This window comes from Penicillium macrosclerotiorum (genome assembly GCF_028827735.1).
Source record: "Penicillium macrosclerotiorum strain IBT 26536 chromosome Unknown utg000010l_segment0_segment0, whole genome shotgun sequence".
Taxonomy (NCBI): domain Eukaryota; kingdom Fungi; phylum Ascomycota; class Eurotiomycetes; order Eurotiales; family Aspergillaceae; genus Penicillium; species Penicillium macrosclerotiorum.
In genome coordinates, this window is record NW_026643089.1 from 3,549,402 (window position 1) to 3,574,024 (window position 24,623).

At 50.3% G+C, this 24,623-nt stretch overlaps 13 protein-coding genes across 13 annotated transcripts; 6 read left to right on the forward strand and 7 right to left on the reverse strand.

The window, feature by feature from the left end:
* Positions 1-7: 7 nt before the first annotated feature.
* Positions 8-1,255, forward strand: N7462_010885 (3'(2'),5'-bisphosphate nucleotidase; the record flags this gene model as incomplete). The annotated part of the gene is made up of 1 exon (XM_057082599.1): positions 8-1,255. One exon carries the CDS (start codon positions 8-10, stop codon positions 1,253-1,255), a length of 1,248 nt encoding a protein of 415 aa, XP_056929639.1.
* Positions 1,256-1,494: 239 nt separating this feature from the next.
* On the reverse strand, positions 1,495-2,366 carry N7462_010886 (mitochondrial 54S ribosomal protein uL6m; the record flags this gene model as incomplete). Its single annotated transcript, XM_057082600.1, has 3 exons — positions 1,495-1,868; positions 1,927-2,040; positions 2,099-2,366. 3 exons carry the CDS (start codon positions 2,364-2,366, stop codon positions 1,495-1,497), a joined length of 756 nt encoding a protein of 251 aa, XP_056929640.1.
* A 1,006-nt stretch (positions 2,367-3,372) lies between these two features.
* On the reverse strand, positions 3,373-4,065 carry N7462_010887 (uncharacterized protein; the record flags this gene model as incomplete). Its single annotated transcript, XM_057082601.1, has 1 exon — positions 3,373-4,065. One exon carries the CDS (start codon positions 4,063-4,065, stop codon positions 3,373-3,375), a length of 693 nt encoding a protein of 230 aa, XP_056929641.1.
* A 1,078-nt stretch (positions 4,066-5,143) lies between these two features.
* Positions 5,144-6,101, forward strand: N7462_010888 (uncharacterized protein; the record flags this gene model as incomplete). The annotated part of the gene is made up of 2 exons (XM_057082602.1): positions 5,144-5,457; positions 5,516-6,101. 2 exons carry the CDS (start codon positions 5,144-5,146, stop codon positions 6,099-6,101), a joined length of 900 nt encoding a protein of 299 aa, XP_056929642.1.
* A 594-nt stretch (positions 6,102-6,695) lies between these two features.
* N7462_010889 (copper transporter family protein) lies at positions 6,696-7,296 on the reverse strand (the record flags this gene model as incomplete). The annotated part of the gene is made up of 2 exons (XM_057082603.1): positions 6,696-7,190; positions 7,240-7,296. The coding sequence occupies 2 exons, from the start codon at positions 7,294-7,296 to the stop codon at positions 6,696-6,698; spliced, it is 552 nt and encodes a 183-aa protein (XP_056929643.1).
* A 487-nt stretch (positions 7,297-7,783) lies between these two features.
* Positions 7,784-9,730, forward strand: N7462_010890 (ferric reductase family protein; the record flags this gene model as incomplete). Its single annotated transcript, XM_057082604.1, has 1 exon — positions 7,784-9,730. The coding sequence occupies one exon, from the start codon at positions 7,784-7,786 to the stop codon at positions 9,728-9,730; it is 1,947 nt and encodes a 648-aa protein (XP_056929644.1).
* A 368-nt stretch (positions 9,731-10,098) lies between these two features.
* N7462_010891 (uncharacterized protein) lies at positions 10,099-11,862 on the forward strand (the record flags this gene model as incomplete). The annotated part of the gene is made up of 4 exons (XM_057082605.1): positions 10,099-10,971; positions 11,022-11,243; positions 11,294-11,350; positions 11,401-11,862. The coding sequence occupies 4 exons, from the start codon at positions 10,099-10,101 to the stop codon at positions 11,860-11,862; spliced, it is 1,614 nt and encodes a 537-aa protein (XP_056929645.1).
* Positions 11,863-12,226: 364 nt separating this feature from the next.
* On the reverse strand, positions 12,227-13,293 carry N7462_010892 (DUF2011 domain-containing protein; the record flags this gene model as incomplete). The annotated part of the gene is made up of 3 exons (XM_057082606.1): positions 12,227-12,580; positions 12,641-13,211; positions 13,268-13,293. 3 exons carry the CDS (start codon positions 13,291-13,293, stop codon positions 12,227-12,229), a joined length of 951 nt encoding a protein of 316 aa, XP_056929646.1.
* Positions 13,294-13,716: 423 nt separating this feature from the next.
* Positions 13,717-14,424, forward strand: N7462_010893 (LAMTOR1/MEH1 family protein; the record flags this gene model as incomplete). The annotated part of the gene is made up of 2 exons (XM_057082607.1): positions 13,717-14,033; positions 14,136-14,424. 2 exons carry the CDS (start codon positions 13,717-13,719, stop codon positions 14,422-14,424), a joined length of 606 nt encoding a protein of 201 aa, XP_056929647.1.
* A 946-nt stretch (positions 14,425-15,370) lies between these two features.
* Positions 15,371-16,501, reverse strand: N7462_010894 (E2 ubiquitin-conjugating protein UBC8; the record flags this gene model as incomplete). The annotated part of the gene is made up of 6 exons (XM_057082608.1): positions 15,371-15,507; positions 15,570-15,751; positions 15,815-15,929; positions 15,986-16,091; positions 16,316-16,318; positions 16,469-16,501. The coding sequence occupies 6 exons, from the start codon at positions 16,499-16,501 to the stop codon at positions 15,371-15,373; spliced, it is 576 nt and encodes a 191-aa protein (XP_056929648.1).
* A 1,258-nt stretch (positions 16,502-17,759) lies between these two features.
* N7462_010895 (ubiquitin-like protein ATG12) lies at positions 17,760-18,447 on the forward strand (the record flags this gene model as incomplete). Its single annotated transcript, XM_057082609.1, has 2 exons — positions 17,760-18,030; positions 18,167-18,447. The coding sequence occupies 2 exons, from the start codon at positions 17,760-17,762 to the stop codon at positions 18,445-18,447; spliced, it is 552 nt and encodes a 183-aa protein (XP_056929649.1).
* Positions 18,448-18,675: 228 nt separating this feature from the next.
* On the reverse strand, positions 18,676-20,359 carry N7462_010896 (3-methyl-2-oxobutanoate hydroxymethyltransferase ECM31; the record flags this gene model as incomplete). Its single annotated transcript, XM_057082610.1, has 4 exons — positions 18,676-19,296; positions 19,365-19,602; positions 19,652-19,934; positions 20,314-20,359. The coding sequence occupies 4 exons, from the start codon at positions 20,357-20,359 to the stop codon at positions 18,676-18,678; spliced, it is 1,188 nt and encodes a 395-aa protein (XP_056929650.1).
* Positions 20,360-21,915: 1,556 nt separating this feature from the next.
* Positions 21,916-24,019, reverse strand: N7462_010897 (protein serine/threonine kinase activating protein nimO; the record flags this gene model as incomplete). Its single annotated transcript, XM_057082611.1, has 3 exons — positions 21,916-22,035; positions 22,099-23,415; positions 23,510-24,019. The coding sequence occupies 3 exons, from the start codon at positions 24,017-24,019 to the stop codon at positions 21,916-21,918; spliced, it is 1,947 nt and encodes a 648-aa protein (XP_056929651.1).
* Between the last annotated feature and the right edge of the window lie 604 nt (positions 24,020-24,623).

Consider the following 24,623-nt stretch of genomic DNA (forward strand, 5'->3'; position numbering starts at 1 on the left):
CTCTTATATGACCCCTTCTCGCACGAGCCGGACGGATTCGACCCCCTGCTCCAATTCGTTGCGTATCCTCCTGTCCCGCTTCTTGATCTGCTCCACCCTCATCCTGGCCCTCAGCGTGGCTCTCAAGACCCGCTCCCGCCTCTCACTCCTGCTCCCCTCCTTCCCCTCTTCCTCCTACCATCACCACTCTACAACCATGGCTTACCAACAAGAACGCTACATTGCCGAGCTGGCTGTCCAGCGAGCCACCCTTCTCACCCAGAAGGTCTTCTTCGAGAAGGCTAAGGGTACTGTTTCCAAGGACGACAAGTCCCCTGTTACGATTGGCGATTTCGGTGCCCAGGCCCTCATCATCCAGGCCATTCGCAAGAACTTCCCCGAGGATGAGATCGTCGCCGAGGAGGAGGCAAGTTCGCTTCGCGAGGACAAGGACTTAAGCGCCGAGATCTGGCGCCTGGTCAAGGACATTAAGCTAGAGGATGCGGAGAGCGACAATCTGCTGGGCGGTCCTCTCACTAGCGAGGAGAGCATGCTGGACATCATTGACCAAGGCAAGAGCGCTGGTGGTGGTAAGGGCCGTATCTGGGCCCTGGACCCCATCGATGGCACCAAAGGCTTCCTGCGTGGTGGTCAGTATGCTGTTTGCCTGGGCTTGATCGTCGACGGTGATGTGAAGGTCGGTGCTATTGGTACCCCGAATCTTCCCGTGGATGATGCCGCCACCATCGACGCTAGCACCGGTTCCCAGCAGACCAACAACTCCTCTAACGGAGTCCTCTTCTCTGCCATTGAAGGCCAGGGTGCTTTCAGCCGTCCTCTATCCAGTGGTGCTCTTGCTGAAAGCAAGCCCATCTCCATGCGCCCTGTCCCCGACATCGCCCAGGCGGTCTTCTGTGAGGGTGTCGAGGCTGCCCACTCCGCTCAGGGCGACAACGCTGCCGTTGCTGAGCGTCTTGGCATCACCTCCCCGAGCGTCCGTCTTGATTCGCAGGCCAAGTACTGCTCCATCGCTCGCGGTGCTGGTGATATCTACTTGCGTCTTCCTGTCAAGAAGGACTACCAGGAGAAGATCTGGGACCACGCCGCTGGAGACATCATTGTTCGTGAGGCCGGCGGCCAGGTGACGGACATCTACGGCAACCGGTTGGATTTCAGCAAGGGTAGGACCTTGGCTGCCAACAAGGGCGTCGTCGCTGCTCCCAAGGCTCTGCAAGCCCAGGTCATCGACGCTGTGAAGGTTGTGCTGAAGCTGTGATTTGTTGATCTGGCTTCTTCCCGTGCTCAGAGCTTGCTTGGTGCGCTACTATGATGCCAATTGGCTAGGACCTCATTTCAGACGTTCCATAGTACAAGTACATTTATGATACCAATATGAAGGAATTAAAGGGGGATGTTCAAAAGTACATATATAAATACGGAGATAGAGTATAAGAATACAAGGGAACCCAGAATGCAATGTTCCAAGAAATCAAGCAAGACACGCGCGCCCACCATCTATTTGATCTTTTTCGCCTTGAGCTTAATGGTCTCTCCGTTAACAAAGATACCCTTGCCCTTGTACGGTTCCGGCCTTCTCCATTCCCTGATCTCGGCGGCGAATTGGGTCACCAGACGCTTGTCAACGCTCTCGAGGAGGATACGGGTGGGTTGGGGTGTGCTGGCCTGGATTCCCTGTGGGATAGGAAGCTCGATTGGGTGCGAGAAGCCAACCTTCAACGAGACGAACTGTTGGCCAGGGAAGGAAGGATTGACGGTCGTCGCTTTGGACTCAATAGTTGCCCTGTAACCCACACCGACAAGGCTTAGAACGCAAATATGGCCTTCGGACACCCCGGTGATGTGATTCTGGAGGAGAGCGCGTGTAGTACCTGCCAGATGATCGAAATGTTAGCTTATGGCCTGACTGCGGACTATGAAAACACGTACCCCACATCGCACGCTGATGAGGCTGCTCTGGGTCGACGACTGACAAGGTGGTCTTCTGGCTAGTCGCATCTTGGTTGACGTTGAGAAATGAGGGAATGTCAAGGATCATCTCGCCTGTTCGGTCAAGCATGTTAGCGAGAGCTTCGGAACTCTCAAGACGATAACTTCATACCCTTAGGACCCTTGATATGCGCTGCAAATTTTGGCGTATCCTTTCCTCGTACCCGGACCGTTGATTTTGGGATATCAACAAGATTCAATGAGACCTCCGGGGGAACGGAGATGGCGGCGCCTCCGACTCTCGATTGCGCTGGGACCGTGGTTGAGAAGCATTGTGCACGGGGGGATGAGAATGCAGGTGTGAGAAATAGTGGTAGTGAGCCACGCTGGAATGGCTCCCGGAGGAGCTGCCGGGTACAGCGCTGGCTTAAGGACGACATCGTGTTACCGTGTTCAAACTGCCGCGCTGCGGATTCGACGATTTTGTCGGAATAAGACGTGGGCCTGATCGGGTTAGTTCACACGTGACTGGGACGTGCATTTTGATGCCTCAATAATCTGGCAGTGACATCCTTTTAAATTTGGGCTCCTTCGAGAAGTTTGAAAACAATCGATTAAGTATTTGTTGAAATTAAAATATGATTATCAATGGATTCTCATGTGGATATTATTGCATGAACTCTGGCCTGAATATTCATTCCTTCATATTATGTGTACGTGTCGGTCTAAATATATTCTCTACACGCAGTGTGTTGACGTTTATTTTGAACAGAGATTTTTTAATACAAAAACCCAGTATTTCACGCACCTATCTTTCTAAACGCAGCGTTGATAGTTTCAATAGTCGCCGCATTAATTTAAGTAGAAGAGTATCAGGAAATGAGAGGGATAAAAGGACGAAGGTTCTGTAAATTCGCTTCGTAAAACCGCTAGTGTATAAATAACCATAGCTAAATGGGCCAGGCATTCCTAGTGAAATGGACCAGAAACTAAAAGTCCTGCCCTCTGCCCTCTTTATCAATTAAATTCAGAGTTCTCCAAAAGGCAGCATTACAAATCTCTTTTGACTTTTTCACCCTGGGGGTTTGACAAATCGGCCTCTGTTTTAAATTTAGTAAAGAGATTGCTTGATCCATACCTTCTAAGGTATGGAGCTAAAGCTTTCATTAGTCTCAATAGCTACTACATACAACTTGTTCGTATCTCCAAGAAGGATACGTAGGCTCCCTTGTGGTCTTATTATTGAATCCCCTCGCATATTTCATCCGGTGCATTGGGAAAATATTTTTGAATGGTGTAGTTCAAGAAAGGGGACAATCCGAGAAGAGAGATAAAGTGATGATCCCGATAGGATTCAATTATTTTTCATCGATCATTTGAAAGAATTTGCAAATACCAGGATTGTAGTCGAAGCTCGGTAGACAAAAGTCAAACGCAGCTATTACATTATGATAGAGAGCGCTCCTTCGCCAGAATGGCAGCCTGGTCTTTGAGAAATCGCGAAGCAATGCTGGACTCGCTACCCTCCTCCAGCTTGAACTGGGGTCCGCCTGCTTTATATTCGTAAGTGATGGAACTACCGGCCGGGCAGTGCCTCACAATGCGCCAAGCTAGCAAGAAACCAGTCACATTCCATGCCGCCTCCTCTCTAGGGGAAGTAAAAGTATGACCGTAGTGATCGCCGGTTTTGTTGAGTTGCAAGGTGTATTTTTCAGTCCATATATCAACCCATTCGGCATAACACTGGGCCAGTTGGCCAGGCACAGGAGGTGTGAGGTCCTCTAAGTCCATGATGGTCACTGGCTCCTCATCTTCACTCAGGTCATTTATGTGTCGCCAAAGGAAATCTGTTCCAATCTCAGGCCGGATAATTAGGTGGCGTTTCCGCCCTTCTGGTAGAGGAGCGGTCGGCTTTGATATTTGGACAGATTCATCACCGGAAGAGGTTGAGATTTTGAAAATCAGGTCAAATGTGGTTTCCACCACTTTGACGTCCTTTTGGGAATCGGGTACGGGCTGTTCGTTCAGGGTCCGCCATGCATCGCCCACATGGGCATATTTGACATATTTGCGAGTCTCGGGCCATTGACAGAATTCCTTCAGGGGCCCGAGAGGATACTCTGTAGATGGAGAAGCCATGATTCAGGAGCGGTAGCGTGAGACGAACCGTCAAATGACGAAAGCGCCCAGAAGTGATCTACTAGAGAACATGGTAAGATTATATATGACGAGGCGGGGGTTTGGGGGGAGGGGGGTTGCGTCCCGCGGGACTTGAGCTTCACCTCCACCAACACGGCCCCCCGCCGAATCGCTGCGTTGCTTGGTTCGGCTCGTTGGTCCGCCACCATTCCCGACAACCAGCCTAGCCCCCAAATCAACCAAGTATGAGTCAAAAACACAAAAGTCTGCCTACCAAATTTGAATCATCGCACATGAGAAGATATTCAGCAGAGTAAAAGGTGCTAGGAAATTGAATCTCGCAGTCGCAACACCGCAAACTGGATGTAAACAACCAACCTGTTTGTATGAACCAAGCAAGCTAGCGACCCTGAAACGAGACGCCTAGTTTCGCAATTGCTGCAGGATATTATACTATCATCAATATTGATGCCATAGCCCCCATTGTACAGGAATACATGAAGCTGACGACGATCAATCCGTATTCCCGAAGTTCCTGCACCATCACCGATTCTTAAATGCACCGCGCATATAGGATAGAGGGGAGATTTATAGCGCTTCGCTAAATATACACAATCCGAGCCCCAGCCTCGATTTCTTGCCGCCCATACTAGAGTATACGATAATGCTTCAATCAGTAGGAAAAAAATCATTTGACAGGATCCTGGAGGGCTATTTGTGAGAGTGAGTGCCGGCGATGGGTCCTATACTCCCAGGGAACTTGAATGGTGTCCTGTAGATGTCACTTCCTCCATACTATTTCCAACCCACCGTCAGAAAAGTTGACAGTCAATGCTATGATTAGAAATACGAAGAGAAAAAGGAAACTTTTGGCCTTTGCAAGGCGCATAGCCATATACTATGGTCGAGATATCGTTCTGCATCGTGTCATCAACCCGCCCTTGGTGCTATGGAAAAGGAAACATAAATAGTGCCATCATGCCCTACGATTTTAGTCACACATACAAACAGAAATCGAATTTCATTCATCTTTCCAGCTTCATTCTCGCTCAATACTCACTGCGTGCCTGAAATTATAATGTCTGCACCACCCAACAAAGGCAAGGGCAGGGCTTCGAGCGTTGCAAGCGGTAACAGTGGCGGAGCAGGCAGCCAAAATAGTGGTAATACCAGAACTACAACTCAGACGACGAGTGATCAGTCAAAGTCAACCATTGCTGAGTTATCGGTCACGGACTCCACCAAGGTCCTGCTCCATCAACTCAAAGATCATGGCGTGAAAGCAAGCATGGATCAGGTGATGTCTATTTGGGAAAGTGCTCACAGCATGTTCAGAGGCGCTGTTTCAAAGATGGCGCCGGGAATAAAGCCTAACACAGTCGTGAAATTCTTGTAAGTCCCTGCAAATTCTTGGTTGAATCCCTTCCTTTGTCCTCATATTGTGCTATAGAGAAGTGGGGAATGATGGCACCACTGGTAGAAAGGCTGCCGGTCATGCACATGTCATACGTGATCATGGAAGCGAATTCAACGACTGGACAGATGAACAAATTGTAGAATTGCCGAGGGTTGCTGAGCATGCACTCCCAGTTGGTGAACAGCTGGCTAAGAAGAGAAAGAAGGGAGAAGGTCGGCCTTTGTTTGCACTTGTTTATTATGGAAAGCCTCTTGTCACTGCCATTCAGATTTCGAACAATGGCTTTGTCGTTTCATATAACCGAAACAGTCTTGATAAGGCTCTAGAGCAGCTGCGCAGCCCTTGTGAGGAACGGAAAGGACTCCCGATGGCCGCAGATGATGGCTCTATGAACTTCAAAGATCGAGAACAGCTTGTCAAATATCTTCAGAAATATTTCAGCTGGCCGCCTGTCCAAAGCTCAGCTTGGCCTCCTGTCGAGCTGGCGACTTGGCCGAGAATTCAAGCCACAGTTCCTCGCCCAGGTAGTTCGTCAAGTGCATCAAGTGGTGCGGACTCGGGTGCCTCGACTGTTGCTATAAAGGCAGGCACAGCCGGAAATCATCCGAGGAAGAAGTGATTCAGCGATTATGTGAAAGACACCCGTGTGTGTTTCCTGAATGAAGCCAATCATTAAGTCGCACTGAAAAAAATGCATCAATCGTAGGAAGCCAAGGTACTAGAGCCAGGTGCAAGGTTTTTATTGCGGTGGAACCAACTCGCTCTAGTCCAAAGTCGATTTACCTGGCATACTTACATACTCTCATTCTCTATCGTCTTTTGTGAATCAACATACTTGCCGCTATATAGATCATAACAGCAATAAAAACCCCCATTTGTCTCAAATTCTAGATTCCTCTGTATTTACGAACTTTTTCGCGAGATAGATGCTGATTTCCATAGATAGCAGTAATTTTCACTGATTCACCTAGTCTAAACTCCTGAAAGTGTACAAAGTAGTAGTTCGACATTTACTTGAGAGAAGGCAAGTATTCGACAAATTCACTCCAAGTCTCGACAAGATCTTACAGCGACTTTTACGTACTGCTCAGGTCAACACATTACCTCGGACCGAAATTTTGCCCAATATTCGGCCCAGGCCCTACAAGCGAAGTTATTTTCTTGGAGTTTGAAGTTCTTTATTGTTCTTTATACCGAGAATTATCAGGAATGATTAACCGCAGCAGATAGTAGTCTCTTCTACTCCTTTCAAGTCTCCCTGAACGGTTTCTAAGTCGACTCGAACTACCATCCAGTCACACAGAAACTTCCCTAATCCAGCACCAATGAAAATGCAGATGATGACATACACATTGAAATACATTGCCAACAACATGATGATATATGCACCCCCAAATGTAACTGCATGAATCACTGCTCGAACCAATTGTTGCAAGGGCGTTACTCTGAAGAGAACCGTCTGGCACAGAGCTTCTCGCTCACCCGCCCGATCGCGGTTCTTGGCAGCGGTGGTGCTCCGCGCGGCGGCTTGGCGCTGGAATTGGCGGGCCAGGAAGAGATCATATTCCTTGCCCAGTCGTCGGAACCCCTCGACCAGGATCACGAGTAAAATGACTCCAATACACGTTGCGGCAAACATGCCATTATTCTTGATGTGCCACCCGGACGAGAGAAAACAGGCATCGATAGTATGCCAGTTGAAGAGCATCTGCGTTCGGTTAGCGGGGTCAGCCAAGCCATTGTGCCTTGGCACGCACCGAAATTTGGCATTCAGCAGTGCTGTTGCTGCTCGAGCTCATGTCCATGCCTTGCATGTTGAGAGGAGGCCCCTCGAGATACAATCAGGGGAAAGAGGACAGAAATGGCCGATTCGAGAATGCGGGCAACATATCCACTGCGAGGCTATCGCAGGCTTATAAGCCCTCGCTCGACCCGCATGGCTTCGTCCGGAAAAGGCCGTTGAGTGGAGCAAAATCTCCATCGCGCCTCCGTGAAATGTGCTCAATTACGCGCAGGTTCGGGCGTCGGATTGGTCGTTTCAAAATGGAATCGTAGTTGGGTTCGACTCGCTTCCTACAAGACCGTCCAATTTTCTCCAGCAAGCGATGATCTCCTGGTTAATAGTCTCGCTCACCTAGCCATTCTGCCAAGTATGCTGAATACGCCGATTATGCTGCCAGACCGTCATTGAAAAGCGCGCGCAGTCCATTGTCATCCTGCGGTCAATCTCTTGCCTATCCACCGTTGGAACTATATTTACTCACGGCACTTGCGGGTCTCCCCGTAATGCGCTGAGACAACATGTCATTTGCCAAATCTGTCCGTCGCCATATTCAAGATCTGAGCAATGCCACAGAATTAGAGCCTCACTGGGGATATGCAGACCGGGCTGTGCCCTGTACTAATGATGCCGGCTCGTGTGCCTATCTCGACGCTGTTTATTCGGCCCATGATATTGGAATGATGTATACGGGTATCATATGGGCAACTATTGGAGGTATTCTTTTTATATGCGCCATGCTTCGACAATCCCATCGTTCGACAATCGGGTCCATATCAACCCTACCTGCTGCCGACCTATCGGGGTTCCGGAAGCTTCACGTCTCTTTTGCAGCCTTCGTCAGAAGATATCTGCTGCCTGACGCCGTCCGGTTGGTCTTTGGACGCACAAGTCGGCTGCAGGTCCTTATTCTTGCAGCATTAGCAGGATATCTTCTTATATTCAGTTTCGTTGGAATTGTCTACAATACCTGGGTCACCCCGGTGTCGGGAATGTCGGGCGTCTACAACACTCGTTCCAGCATTGGGCCCTGGGCAGACCGAGTCGGTGTTCTCGCATATGCTCTCACACCACTCTCTGTTCTGCTGAGTACTCGAGAGTCGCTCTTGTCCTTGATAACCGGTATCCCATACCAAAGCTTTAACTTCTTGCATCGCTGGTTGGGCTATATCATCTTCGTCCAAAGTTCGCTTCATACTATTGGGTGGTGCGTGGTCGAATTGAGACTGTACCAGCCCCAGCCATCTGTGGGCATTGAATGGGTCACGCAGACTTACATTGTTTGGGGGATTGTGGCCATGATTCTACTCCTGTTATTGTTTGTGCTGAGCACACCATGGGGTATTCGATTGACTGGCTATGAAACCTTCCGGAAGGCTCACTATATCCTTGCAATGGTGTTCATTGGGGCCTGTTGGGCGCACTGGAAACAGCTCAAGTGCTTTTTACTCCCATCTCTCATCTTTTGGGGCCTCGACCGCGGTGTTCGTCTTGCTCGCTCCGCGCTTTTACACTATCACCCGGGAGAACCAGGGGTCCTCGGCTTCAAATCACTCGATGCCACCATCACCCTCTTTCCAGACCCAGAGCACGGTGATGTGGTTCGTCTGGAGTTGGAGAACAACCAAGAGCCCTGGGAGATTGGCCAGCATTACTATCTCTGTTTCATGCAGGGTAGCATATGGCAATCGCATCCCTTTACGCCACTCAACGTTCCTTTTGTTGAAGAAGGCAAAGTGAGACATTCGTATATCCTTCGGGCCAAGAAAGGCGAGACCAAGAAAATAATCGACCTTGCTGTTCAAGGAGCAGTTAGCACCCCTGTGATTCTCACAGGCCCCTATGGTGAATCGATTAACCGGCATCTGACGCTAGCGACAAACGTCGTTTGCGTGGCGGGAGGCACGGGGATCACATACGTTCTTCCTGTCCTTCTCAACCTCGCGAGGCAAGCACCCTCGCCAGACCGAAAGGTCGAATTGATCTGGGTCATTAAACACGTTCAGAATACTGAATGGGTGCGAGACGAGCTGGATCTTCTGCAGAGCCTCCAGAAAGATTTGCATATCAACATTCGTATATTCGCAACAAGAGACACGAGTAGCGAGTCGTCACTGGGCACAGAGAGTCAGACCGTGGTCATATCAAGTCATGACAATCATGAGAAGACCACAGAAATCTCCCAGTCTTCATCCATATCAAAGTCAAATCGATTGCAAGGGAACATACCCGTCAAAATGGGGCATGGGTCGGGGGACTTGAGCAGGCACCCAGATCTTCGAAGCATGGTCGAAGGCTTCGTAGAGAACACTATCCAAGGACCAACTACTGTCTTCGCAAGTGGACCTGGTGGGATGTTGAGCGATCTCCGAAGTATTGTTGCCTGCTGTAATTCCGCGTCCAAGGTGTGGGCTGGCCAAGAGAGGTTTGATGTTCGTCTGGTTTGTGATGATAGATTAGAGTGGTAGAAAAATCAACTCAACTGAATCAAAGGAAGCGCTTCAAAGTAGATCCTGGAATTCACCTGTGAGCTAATGGAGATCCTTTGCCGGTTTAATTCAGGAATCTGTTGGAAGAGCCTCTATATTGCAAACCTCACAACGTTTCTGGTTGACAGTTGGGCACAACGACTCGGAGTATGATCGGTGACTAACGCCGATAGGAACGACCTCCCTCCTTATTTTTCATCCACAATTTGCACCTGCTGCACTCCGAGCTTCGGAGAATATAGACACGATGAGATGGCTTGGAGGGTCCCACGTTCTTCCCAAGTTTACCTTCCTATGTTGCGCCCTCGCCTGTGGTCTGGCAAGCCCAACAGACACAGATACTCCGAATGACGGTATGTGACTTCATGCCGATGAGTTTTTCTCATCTGCTAACAAAAAAAGGCCATTATCCTCTCCCCGTGGGTATGTCGGACCAAAATGATCCGATATCTGACCTAGCTTCGAAGCTTCGACAGCCAAATTCTATCTTTACAGAGGCGCTCCAGTTGCTAGAGTCAATGCAGTCTTCGCCGTCATGTACACGAGTCGCCGCAACAAAGCTTGTGGCATCATGCCAGAACTTCGGAGCCAATAATGATGCCAGACCCGAAATACATCCGGTTTTGGAACACATAAGATCTGTCTATGCCGCGCGACTAGCAATCTGTGAGCTTGACGGCGCCGGTGCCTCGATTCCAACTCCGTGTCTCCCAGTCTCAACACCCCTTCCAACACCATCGAAAAGTCGATTTGGATTTCTTTACTACTCAAAATCCTCCGCTTCTGAGACAGAGGCCGTTCCTAAAGCCGTCATCGAAGAGTGCCTTCGCGCACTCGAGTCGCGACCCCAATGGTGGACTTCATACAGTAACAACCGACAGAATGCATTGATAATATGCCAAGCCTCTCGGATTGAGATAGAGAAGGAGGAGCTCCTTGATCTCCATCGTTCATTAGTAAAGAGCACTGTCAAACTCGACGAGGGCCTGCAAGAGTCTCTTCGCAATGCGGTATTGCTGTCATCAGAACATCAAATTTTCTTGAAAACTGTCCGAGCTCTCAATGAAAGACTTTCTGCGGACTTGAAAAGTAGCGATTCCACGATCCGAAATTCCTTCAGCAGCCTTCTTCATGATATAGAAGCCGGCTTTGATAAGGTTATTGCTACAGTCACATCGGCTATAAATCGAGTGCAAACAAAGACATCCTTTCTTGAAGATGTGAATGATGCCAACCCCGTTTATATTCGATAGCACTGATGGTTTTATAGAAAATTCGAAATGCCTCCTCTCATACGGATTCCTTACAACGGGCTCTGCAAGCTGCTCACGCAGATACTGTCAGCAGGAATGATCAGACATTACAATTGCATCAGGAGAATGTGATGGTGTCCCAACAACTGACAACCAATCTGCATCTGTCATTGGCATCTTTAATGGAGACAGATCTAGCGAGACTTTCCCAGAGAGTGGAAAGTGTCGACATAGCATTGGTTAGGTTCACCTGGAGCCGCTTTATGTCAATTTATGCTGACCTGTGCAGGAATGGCTCACAAGCCGACTCATCGCTATACTTGAGCAGGAGAATCGAATCTCCGAAGTAAGCCATCCAAGTAACCTCAATTGGTATCAGTTTCTAATTCAACATAGCGACTTCAAAGCATAGATGCATTGATGAAACAATCAATAATGAAAGCCGATGAGCTTCATGAGGTCCAGCGATTGCATACGGAAGCCATGGCTGTACAGGCGCAAGCACAGGAATCAATGAGATTCAGCACGCAAGTCTCTCAAGCTTTACTGGACAGAGCAATTTCAGCCGCCTCCGACTTACAAGACATCATTGATGGGACAGCCGAGAAATACAAGCAAACGCCTGGCTTGCATAGGGGAGGACTTTCGGTCTGGACCTTATGTCTTCTCTTACTTATTATTATCGGGGGACAGAACATCAAAGTTGCCATTGGCCTTTTCTTTTTTATTTTCGGTATGCTCGAGAATTGCCGAGATTTTGATCTATCTATTGCTAATGGACTCACTTTAGGTCATTTAATCGCAACGTCCATCTTCCCCTTTTTCAAATTATATGAAACTTCGGTAATTCCTATTTAGTTGCCAATTCTCTGCTTCGTGCATTAGTTGGATATTTATAACGAATTCAGCAAATTTTACTAAGCATCTCAAGCATCCTTTCGGTATCTTCGGTTGTAGGCATGGAAAACGTCCACCGGCGAAAGTTCTAGATATTTTGGAATCTAGGATTCAGAAAATACACGAATTATAGCGCTCAGTGGAGACAATTTATGGTCTTGTTGCTGTCATCTTATACGCCTGGTCGCGCCATATGGAGCCTAGTATTGATTGGAAATGAAGTGCTGGATCTGTTTCACTCAAGCCACAGCGGGCTCACAGCCAGTTGCATTCTCATGGGGTATCATATTAAACATCCACAAACAGGACCAGGAACTATCGATTCCTACTCATTGTCGTCTAGAGACCCGTCATCTCCATCTGCCATTGTAACATCAACGTTTTCACCTGTTTTAGCCGCTGCAGCCTTCTGCTCGCGGGCTTTCTGTCGGCGTTTAATCTTCCGCTCCCGATTCTTCCGGTTACGCTTCTCGGCTTCCGACTCTTTTGCTGCTTGAGCAATGGCAACCTTTTTACGCAACTGAATGCGGCGCTTCTTCCCGGGCTTTTTGCGCGTAGTCGGTGATTTGGACGCTAGTTCGCCCTGGACGATGTAGATGGGCATGTCCTGTGAGGCTGGCGGTAGCTTTGTTTGATGACGTTTGAGATGAATGATCCGCCATGCAAGATTACATCCAGGCTGAAGAGTCGCATTAGTAAGGAGATTCATAAAGAACTGGCAAAAGTATGAGTAACATACCCAGGGCTGAGCCTCGGCCCAGGTAGTAATGTTTTCTCCTGTCACTGCGATTTCCTCGTACTGGCGTCGTAGCTCCGCTTGCCTTTGAATATATTCAGTGCTTTCATTGAGTCCTAGAAGAGACGGCGTGGCAAAGTAGTACTGCCATCCACGGGATGCCTTGACGAATCGGCCCTCTGAAGGGTCACCGGAGGGCGTTGGAGAGCGCAATCGAATGCGAAGCTTTTGTGTTCCTACATTCTCCTTTTTATCGAAACCTGAGGACTTCTCTTCTGTTTTGGCTCCTTGGCCTTCCTCTGGTTCTCGTTGATCTTGCGCACCTACGTCTTTAGGCTTCGTGGGGGCGCTGAATAGGCGGAACTCGAACTCCTGTTCCTCCTCCTCCTCCTCCCCAGTGACCCGAGGTTTCTTTTCCTGTTCGTTGTCCTCTCCTTCACTGGCAATGGATCCAATGATGCCATCTAGGTCTAGAAGCTTGCGCAGTCGGGCATGCGCATCTTGCAGGTCGGATTCGTCGACTGGAGATGGTTCACGAGAGGAATCCGGCGAAGCTACCTCATTGCGGCGGACCCTGTGGACATCAGTCAGCGTAGGCTCATTGAAATGGTACTTCCATAGATTACCAACCGTTTTGCATTGGGTAGATCGAACATGATGTGTGCGTAGGTCTCGAGCTCGACTATTTGCAAGATGCGGTCTTAGTGGGCGGAAACCAAAAATCTGACCGCCGCATTTCCGCGCTTCGGCCACGCACCCGCGCCTCCTGCTTATCGCATGACGCACGGACTCCCCCAGCCTTTCCGGCCTGATTTGCCTGCTCGCCTGCTCGCATCTTCTACCTCAAAACTTCTCTTCTTCTCCGCGACGCTCCCTCTACCGCGCTAGTTTTTCTTCGTTGATTCTGCATAATTCACGCTCCTTTCTTCCCGCTCCAAAGTTTTCCTGGAAAACCTGCCCGCTCCCCGGTCGAGGGGAGGGTTCCACCTCTGCATCGTCGATTGGGGTGATTAATGCCTCGTGCCTGTCCCTGCGTGCCCCTCCGTTTCTCCCAAAACAATCCCCACCCCATCCTATAAATGGGCATATGCGCTTCTTGCCTGGGCGGTAGTCGCCAGGAGTCCCCCGAGGTGAGTCTTCTACTAGCTGTCATGGCTACAATGTTTGGTGCCAATTATCTCGGGTTCGTGCGCGAGATGTGGTCTGCATATCGGCGAGAACAATGTCTTACCATCTTTTGCAAGCCTGAGTCTTCCCGTCTACTTGAAGAAGATCCCTACCAGGCAGGGTACGGCTACGGGGCTCTCAATCATGTCCAGCAACAGAACCAACCGGATCCGGAATATGTGAGGCGTGAGCGGGAAGCCCTGGATGCCATCTGCCAGCGAACATCGGAGTAAGTACTACTCCAGCAATTCAAGTGGTCTACTTGAAAGATCTCAATGGCGAATTTGTCATATGCAAAGAACTGCCCGCTAACTAGCCATCCTATGCACAGCTCTGTCATCGATATCTGGTCCCTTCAACCACAACCTCATCTGCAACCACAGGCCACCCTCCATGGTCCTACATCTACAACAAACTCACCCACTCCTGGCGAGGGACACTCTCAACTCACTGTGACCTCCGATCAGGCCTCAGAAACAAGCCGACCAGCATCTGGCTGCACCGTCCCCAAGCACTGGGGTGAAGTGGTGGTGAATCCCAATAAGAAGCGTTCCCGCCCTGATATGAAAGCCGATGCCAATGCGAGCCGTGACGTATTTGGTGTTCTTAAGGTCACCTAAAGCTCACGCCGCAGCTCAACCAACAAACTCGACATCTTCTTGCGACATCTTCTTGCATGACGGTGATGATCATGCACATGTGAAGACGGGCGAGATGAGCAGTAGAAGGGAAACAGCACTACACGACAGTACATCAACTAACACCTCCACTTGCATTTTTGACGCTCCTTGTTGTTATTGTTTTTTTCCCCCCATGGATCGCAGGCCGACTGTTGCGCACTTACATAGCCACTCATTCTATCCTCCCCTTGTTGATCTGAGAATACCCATAGCACAGGTCATTTGTTTTTCCCATCACCAGATTTCCTTTGATCTCTCTTCATTCTTTGTCGTTCCCGTTTAAATAAGTTTCCCTGTAATCGTATTATTGTGAACCAAGATATGCTACTTGTGCGGCCACTTGTTTTCCCATGTCCTCATGTTCATGTCCAGGTGCACATCCCCTGTTTCGATGTTAATGCTTTTGGCGTGCTATACAAATACAAGGTGTCTTAACAAGAAATCCGTCTTCATAGTGAAATCGTAGGGTCTATGCATTTTAGAACTTAGACAAGAGTATACAGATGTTGCTACAAAAATAAGGACGATTCATATAATTAATCCATTCAAATCCATGAACACACCGAAAGGACCGGAACTACGCCACTGGGCCTCAAAAGGAAATTGCGCATCGTTCCGATGCCAGACTCCACCGACGACCGCAGCAAATGCTCAGGTGCAACATACCTAATAGCACCATGATGTTAAAACAAAGGCAAGATAAGAGAGTGCCCACAATAAAGAGAAGGAAAAGAGGAGGGGGAGATTTGACCCCCAACCATGAACGAACGCCCGCTGGCCCAGTTCAAATGACGGAGAAAATAGGGGAACGCAGAGGGGAGATGCAATATGTAAGTGTGGATCCAATGTCAGAGAGTGGTGGAGAGTGCTAGGAAAACCGAGTCAACTAGACATCGTCCATTGCACCAGCGGGTTCTTCGCCACCAGAGTCATAGCTGCCAGCAGAGCTGAGTTCGTCCTCAGACTCGGTATCTTCGCCTGCCTCATCCACAGCCTCTTTGCTGGCGTACTTCGCGACATATTCTATGAACAGAGGTTAACTTGTGCAATGTGTTTAAGAAGGGAATAAGAATTTGCTTCTATACCTTTCACCTTGGCCTCGTACCCCTTTGGCTCCCTCATCATCAAGGCCGCAGCTTCTCCATTAAGAGGGTCGGAGGGGTTGGGATAACGGAGGAGCTGGGGCAGGAAGACCTCGAAAATGTTAATCATGTCATACATTGGCGACCATGTCTGGTTGATAACATCCAGGCACACTGAGCCGGACCTAGATCAATCCAAAATCAATAGGATGAACGAGAGCATTGATAAAGAGGCTAGATGAACTCACAGCTCATCGATGTTCGGGTGAAAGATTCGGTTCACAAATCCGATACTGGGACTCTTATAGGGGTATTGGTCAGGCAATTCCACATGGATTTTCCAGTGACCGCCGGCAAACGGTGCTAATCAAGATAAGTCATGATGCAATCACCACCCAAGATGAGGAAAATGGACATACTCTCTTCCGGTCCCTTGAAGCGGACATAGAATTCTTGCCTGCAGAAATTACGGGGATTTGAGTAAGCAGCAGTTGAAAACCTCATTCTAGCATCTCCATACATACACTGCAGATAGGTTAGCGTTTAGCTTGCACTTGAAGGAAGATGTGGGTAGGCCTGACTGTTATCGTTGACTAAGGTCACTTCATAGTCACTCATGAGCCTATTCTCCTACGTCAGCCATGGTTTCCGATCGTCCTCTGATCCAGCTGGTGCTATAGTTGGTCGACCGGATGAATGCCCGGACATAGACCCAGGACCGGAGAGGGGCTGAGGGAAGTCAAGCCTACATCCTATTCCCAAAGTTAGTTCAAGTTCATTAGCAATACACATGGGGTCAGATAGACATACTTCATGACCTATTGGTGTAACAAAAAGCTCACATTAGTGACTGTGACTGCCGGGGACCCGGGTGGCTTATCGATCTCCTGAGGCGAACTTACATCGGTTTCAATTCTCCGCTTCGGGCTGCTCATAATGGCGGTTTGGTATTTGGTAGATTTGGCACGAAAGTGAGGACGCGGATCGGGGTTTGTCGCAGCTGGTGCGGTGGCCAGTCCGACTGAGGTTGTGTAATGAGGTCACCGGGCGAGAGATTACCCAGTTCGGAGCGTCAAAGCGGGGAAGCAGACGGCGGGGACGAGTTTGGTGAGGGCGGGCACAGCAATGAGGGAAGGCGGCGCGAAGGAACAGACGGTCAAGATGCAGCAGTCCAGTCGGAGAACGAAGGCAAAAACCAGTGAAAAAGTAATGATCCAAGGAGGTAAGAGGAAAGGAAAGAGGGAGGTCACGGTGATACCGAAGGCATGATCGCCTGATGACTCAGCCGACGCCGGCTCGGGATCCATGGATCACTGGACATTCGATATCGGGCCAGTCTCGAGGATAGTCACTTCAATAGTTCTTCTGGGCTCCGCTCGTTTATTCATCCCTGGCCCCAATACTAGGCCCAGTCAGTCAGTGCCTAAATGGCCTAGCTACTCATACCCCACCATGCTACCACCGTCCAGTTTGCAGAGCAGATCGCCGATCTATGCAGCTGCATCGCGGCGAGGACTTTGCGTCGGGCCACCATGACGACCTTCAAGAGTACGCCGACAACGTGGGCCACTTTCTGGTTCAAACATTTTATTGTAAATAGAACAAAGGATGGTGCCCTTCCACCCTTGGGATCATCAATGGCCTGGCTTTGATCGCCCTTGCTGTCATGATGGTGCTGCTCCTGGTTAATTATACTCATTTACCGTCGCATAAGAACAATGTTATGGCATTTGTCCTCACTGCAGCTCTGGCTTAACCTGCACTAGGCCTCTATTTGATTGTTTAGATATTTTTTGGCTCTGGATTAAATATGCTGGAAGCTGTTTTGGCTCAGCTGTACTGGCGACGTTCATCGGGCTTGGCAACTGCATGGGCCTGTTGGAGGATCCAGAGCCCAAACCTCCTCCCCCCTTGTCAGATAAAGAGAAACAAGAGAGGGAAAAGAAAGAAATATTAATTTGACATGCACACATGGCTTTCTTGCTGAATAGTAAAGGCCACGCATTTGGCGGGCTGTCCTATACCTTGAAGTGTGCGTGTACAGAACTTAAAACTCCAACCTAAACACACTTCCAACCCATCCATGGATCTTCCTTCTTCAACGCTCTCCTTCAGCACCTCCCCCCACACACCTCTCTACAGTTGAATCCTGGCCTTTTGAGAGCGACCAGAATTTTAGATTGACCTTGCATGATGGAGCACCCACCGTCGCCCTCGGAGCGCTCCTCGCGCAACTCCCCCGCTCAGAACCCAGGTTCCAGCACGCTCGGTTATCGTGCCAGTCCAAGTCGCCCGGCACCACCGCCAGAGCCCACGTCAACAAACACGACAGACGCCCCCATTCCAGATGACGAGCATGGTGCTGACTTACCTATGAACATGACCGCGTCAGTTATGCTAACGGGTCTCCCACGGGACGCTCACCAAGCTCTGGCGGACGTGGAAGCTATCGATGCTGGCAAAGGTGGGACCTAGCGTTCCCCCTATCCCAACCTGCTCTGCGCCAGATTGCCTTTCATCCAATGTATTCAACTCGTGTTCAAAACTTATAGAGTCAGATCTCGTTCTCATGGTGCGCTTAAACTAACACCCTTCGCCAGTAACTGTCCGCTTTCAACCACTCCCATCAGCTCCGATCCTGAAAAATCGAGTCTTCAAAATCAGCGCCTCTCAGAAATTTGAAACCGTAGTCAAATTTCTGCGTAAGAAGCTCGATTGCAAAGACACAGATTCTGTCTTTTGTTACGTCAACAGCGTATTTGCGCCCGGCCTCGATGAAGGCGTTGGTGGGCTGTGGAGAGTATGTGCAAACTGTCCCCGATTTCACTTCTGCCGAGTCCAGACAAAACGTCCTTACCACACTCACTGCTACTCATACTAATTGAGCGTGGTCTTTCATGTACAGTGCTTTAAGACAGATGACCAATTAATTGTTGCATACTCAATGACGCCAGCGTTCGGCTGAGCAGGCAATCGACCCCCAGCCTAGCCGCAGCGAACGAATGAAATGAGCCTTATGTACAGCTGATGCGTAATACAGAACTTAAACAAAGAAAATGTGAGAAAATGCAAGTGAGGCGTGGGTCAGACATTATACACCATGGGGTCGTTATTTTTGATAGATCTCGTCCACTTTCTGCTGGAATTTGGCCAGCTCCTCCTTAGAGATCGGGTATGTGTACTCGGGCGAGGGGAACGCCCGACTCTTGACTTCCTCGCGGTATGCCGCAATGCCTTGCGTGGCCTCGCCCCAGACATCAGCGTACTTTTTGACAAATTTCGGGACAAACCGCCCTGGCTCGAAGTTCCCGGTCATGTCCACTTGCACCAAGACCTGGCCCGAGCAGCCGTTGCCCGCACCAATGCCGATCGTGGGTACATGCAGCTTCTGCGTGATGAGCGTCGCGACCTCGGGTGGCATGGCCTCGAGTACGAACATGAACACGCCTGCCTCCTGCATGACCAGCGCATCATGCAGCAGCTTCATGGCGCTGGTGGACGTCTTGCCCTGGACGCGAAACCCTCCCAGCGCGTTCTGCCGCTGCGGCGTGAGCCCGACGTGCCCGACAACCGGGATGCCGGCCTGCGTGATACGCTTGATGGTCGGACCGAGTTCCTCGCCGCCCTCGATCTTCACGCCATGCACGCGACCCTCCTTGACCAGCCGCAATGATGACTCCACTGCCTGCTCTGGACTGACCTCATACGAGCCCATGGGCAGATCTCCCACCTATTGCGTATTTTAGTGTGGCTCCGGGTGATTGGAAGGTAAGATCACGAGCGCGCGGTGCGACTTACGATGAAGGCGCTCTTGGCGCCGCGGGCCACGCTCCGACAGTGGAGCAGCATCTCCTCCATGATCACCTCGGTGGTGTTCTCCAGACCCATCGCCACCATGCCCAAGCTATCGCCCACCAACACCATGTCCATGCCTGCGACGTCGGCAGCATGCGCGCTAGGGAAATCGTGGGCGGTGATCATGGCGATCGGCTCACCCTTCTTGTAAAGGTTCTTCAATGTGTGCATGGTGACCTTCCTGCGTGCATTGGGGGTATTTGAAGACGGCTCAGGCGAGTTGTAAGAACTGTGTCGGATCTGGGGACATGAGGCCAACGCCATTGGCGATACGGAGGGAAGGGATGGGGATCGAAGGATGAGAGGATTCTTTCGGGGCCTGGATACGGTGCGCAGTGCTCTGGCGTTTAAGGAAGACGGCGCCGCCAAAATCGTCCGCGACAGCGGCCGCAAGGTCGCCCCCGGGTTCGCAGCCATAGCGAACGGACGAGGGAGGCAGTCTTTGAAGAACGCCGGGTCGGCGCGGAAACCTCGGGCGACGAAGTGCAGAACAAATGTCAAGCTCAATCACAGCTGGACCCAGTCAGCCATGTGTCTTCCAGTTCAAATCTCCACCGCTCAGCGTAGATCCAGGCCGTAAAATGGACGTGCTGCACAATGGCGCGGCAATGACCTCACCTTGTATCAACCACCATAAAACAGGGCGACTCGGCCCTCAGCAACACGAAAGATGAAGGTGGCAAGAGCTGATCTGTACGGCTCTTTGTGAACAACGGTATGCGTGAGACCCTTGTTTTTATTGCACTAGAGCTCCATCCGTCCGGGCGTGTGTGCTGGGATTTGCGGCGTAGACGGGAGCATCTCTGTAAAAATTGCGGCGCTGAGGGCATGGAGCGCAGGCGCCGGTACGGCAATACGCTGCCGCGGCGCTGGAGCTCGGTTGCACACGGACGCTTGGAGAGCTCGGAGATCGGCTGTATGACATCTTCACCCCACATTTTGTGTGTTTATTTTCCGGGACTTAAATAGATGATTGACGCAGACTTTTTTAGTCTATCTGGTTTGTTGTCTCTAGTTTTTCCTGGTTCTGCTTGTAATCACCTTTTACTCCATAGCAGAAGGCAATCAAGCTCTACATCGGGCGGCCGAGCAAGTGCTGTCGGTAACTCGGTGTAATTTACAGACTCACCGCCTCCCGCTTGCGCCGAGGCAGCTGCCGCCTTGGGACTAGTGCGGGGGCGTGACCCGACTAGCCGCGGAGCCTTGTAACTCGTCGCCGCCAACATGCTGGGAAGTACGGCGTATTCTTCACACGGAAGGATCAGGTTGAGAGAAAAGAACTGGGAAAATGGGGCAATAGGTGTGTTTGGGGTCCGACGCGTGTTCTCCAGATCATCACACCGTCTCTACCCGTTCCTTTCATCCGAAAGGTCTTAGCGACGGTGTGCAAGGTACGGAGTACATCCAGGTGCCCCCGCAGAGCGCAATATCGAAGGTCGAGAAACCTCCATATCTGCAACAGGTCTTGAAATAATGAAGTACCTAGAGCTTGTGTAAAGCAATGGACTGTATTTCGGTAGAGCGGTACATACGAGTACAAAGTCTAACTCGAAAATTGGACAGAGGGAGGAAAGCAAGACAATGGGTTATTCAAGGTAAGCTGAAAATAGAGCTGGATCAAACAGAAAATCACCTCGGAGAGACTCCGCCGCCGGGGGTATTGGCACCCGTGAAAAGCAAGAAAACAAGACTCCGCCGCATGAAGAGACGAGAAGATAAGGGAAATCACTAGATGGATGAAGAATGAGATGCCCGAAGGCGATCATGGACAAGATGAGATCATGTAACAGGGATGCAATGCAAGGCAATGCAATGCGACCAGAAACCTCCGCCTCGGGATAGACCTAGCGGTCGGATTATACCATCGTTATACCACACGCCATCACTCCCCAAGAAATCTTCTTGTGAATAGAAGATCTGGAGAGAGACAAAACGGATACCACCACCAGGCCGCCGGAAGAATGAATAAGTGGAAAAAAGAGAAAAAAGAAATGGAAACACGTAGGGCCATTATGGAAAGGACCTGGGCTGTCGATGCAATTGACATATAAGTGTTGGTTGAGAGAAGATGAAACGGTGTTGCTGATGCAGAAAAGTGGGATAAGAAATACATGGGAGAAAAAAAAGTAACATAAGACTGTGAAACGAGTGGACAACCTTCTTCCAAGAGGTCAAAGAATAACCGGAACTGCATGGGGGATGCAGGTTCTGATGCAGATGAGAACAAGAGTGAAAAAAAGGAACTCCACATTATGCAGATGTGACGACGCCATGGGTATGGTTTATGCGGCCCAGGAGTATCAATTCCAGAGGCAGGGCATCGTGATGACGAAATGAATGAATAAAAAAGAAAAGCGAAAAGAGAAAGAAGATCAGGATATCCGACAGCACCGGTATGCAAAGATGGCTCAAGACGGCTCGACGGAAATAATCCGAAATGTGCAAAGGCGAATCATGGTGCGAATCATAGTGCGAATCGATGGACAGCGGCAAATCACTCGTCAAATTCATATTCCTCTTTGAGCGGTCGTTGGATCTCAAACAGCAGAGCATCAAGTTCAGCCCAGTTAGACGTATTCTGGGCAAATCGGCGGTGCTTTCTAGTCATTGTGTGCTAGATCATAGTTAGCATGCCAGGTCTTTCCTAGGATTCGCCACACAATGGGTTGTTACATACCTCTTCAAAGTCATCAAACTTATCTCGGCAGTTCTCACAGTATCCAGGCTTCGGGTCCCTTCGACGCTCCGGTTTTTTCTGCTGACTGTCCACTTGTTCATCTCGTCGGCGTTTTGTGCCGGCAACATCCTGTGGTGGGGCATCCTTCTCAATGGCAATAGATTTGGCAGAGTGTGTATGGTGGCTTCCCGATCCGGTGCTAGGGCGTTGAGGAGCACCCATTGTTCCAGTCACAATAGTACCAGTGCCCTTTTCGAGGACCTTTCTTTGGAGCCCGTAAAGTTCCTTGCTGAGTCCTGCTTTTGCGCCTGGCCCAGCAGCGGTAGAGGAGATCATCTGGGAACGAATAGCAGATGTGACATTGGATGGCTGAACTCCAGATGCAGCGGGCTCCCGGCCAGTGTAGAAGGGTCCAGTCCGAGGGAAATGCAGAGGTATGAAGCTTTCTGAGCTCTTGCGTTCATGATTTTCTTCAAGCAATGGCTTTTTGAGAACCTCAGGCTGTTTACCGAGTATCAAGTCTTCTGAAAGCTTCTTTGGCTTTGACAAGTCTGTCACCAGCTGTGTGTCAATGGTTTCTTCAGTAGTTGAAGCTGTGGGTTGTTTGCCGGAAGGTTCATCCACTTTGGTCATCGCCATTTTCTTCTCTTTTTGGGTTTGACGCATACGATGTCGGTCATATTCCTTTCTACTTGGCGGCTCGTCAATGAAGGGACACTTTCCCAGAGGCGCACTTCTGAATTGTGGCCATGTTCCGTCCTGTCGTCTGGCCACTCGAGGGTACTCCCGGACCATAACCGGCTTCGTCTTCTCGTTCATGTCGTGAATGTAGATGAAGGGGCCCTTGAACATCACTATTTCCAGCGAAGAGAACGGGTCTCGGTCGGAGGGCCCGTTCAGGAGTTCATGGCGGAGCACACGCGAAAGGTCGTTATCTCCTCTACCGTGAGCAGTGCTTCCGCCTCCGACTTTGCTTCGAGAGGCACTGTCGCCCTGGCCACCAATATCGTTGTCGTTGATCGTAGTGATCATCCGCTGCAGCTTTTCTAGGGCCCAAATCTTCATCCCCATCTGCCGGGCTCGTTGCAAAATATCCATAGTTCCTTGGTCACGACGGGCATCATTCTTCAACGAGACGTGGAAGTCGGCATTCTTTTCCAACAAGGAAGGATTCACGGTTTGCATGTTGGTTTCACCATTGGCTCCATCTGCGGCAGGTGTCGACTCCTCGGTCGGGCTGGTAGTGGCAGTCTCCGGCGGAATCGGACGCGAGGTAACAACGTGAGTAACTAGACGGGAGAAAAATTTCTCCTCGCGCTGATCATGAACTCGTCAGTACAAGCCCCAATGCTTCACATCTAAGCGCAGCAGCAAGAAAAGCAAACAAATCACGATCAGCAGTGATACTCACAGCTCCAAGAGCGACAACCTGGCGAGAAAACTTTCGACGAACATCCTCAGGAATACTGTCGAAGTAGAACACGAATTGGGGGAACGCTTTGCGATAATGCCGTTGCCATTGGCGAATTGTGTCCAGAGTATCAGCTGAGGGCTTCTCCGTTTTCGTGCCCTTCAGATGTGGGTTACGCTCTTTTTCTCGTGCCGCCACCAGCTTTTTCTCGAAAGCACTCGGGTTGTTGTTGTTGGGCCGACGCGCGAACAACTTCGATTCGGTACCCTGGTATGTCGTCGATCGACTCCGCGAGGGAGACCGAGTACCCTGCTCCACAGCCTCCATCACCTGTTTCTTTGGCGGAGGCTGACCATGTGGAATCTCGATCTGGCCGGATCGGGCTCGCTTGGCCGGCACGAGTCCAGCCCTATGGGGGGAATTGGTAGCATTCGGCACGTTGGCGAGCGGGCGGCGAGTCGACATGTTCAGGGAGGGCTGGGGAGACGGCGGCACGAACACAGCAGCCATGGATAGAGCACTCTCTGCCAGTCGAACGCGTCTGTGGCCAGGGTTATGGGGAAAGAATCACAGGGTGTGGAGGGGTATTCGAGGTCGACGACGCGACGTGCTACACGTTTGAGCAGGCTCGAATCAGAAATAGAGAGCAATCATGGTAGCACAGATGACAAAGAGCTAAGGATATCGGAGCAATGGCTAGCTCTTTGAACCTCGAGGGGAAAGTGGGGGGGAGGAGGTAGAGAGAGGGCTTGGAGGTTGGAAGGGAAGAGGTCGCAGGGCAAAGTCGTGTGCAAGTGGAGCCCGCTCCGTTTGTTTTGAGCGTGCGCCGGACAACCAACGGCGTCGCGCGAAGCATGAACATCAACATTGCATTCCTCGACCCTGAGGGCGCGACAGACCATTTTGTCAAGATTCAAGATCTCGCTCTTCATTGAAATGAACTTATGGTACTGTCCACATTTATTTTCCTCGCAATGGATATATTTGTTACCGTCCCATGCAATGGCTGCGAGGTGCTCTGGCGATGTTTACCCTATGGGAAAGCCCCCAACCCCCCAAATCAGCCACCGCACGCCCCGACTCGGCAACCTTCGCAGCCTCCAATAATCACGGA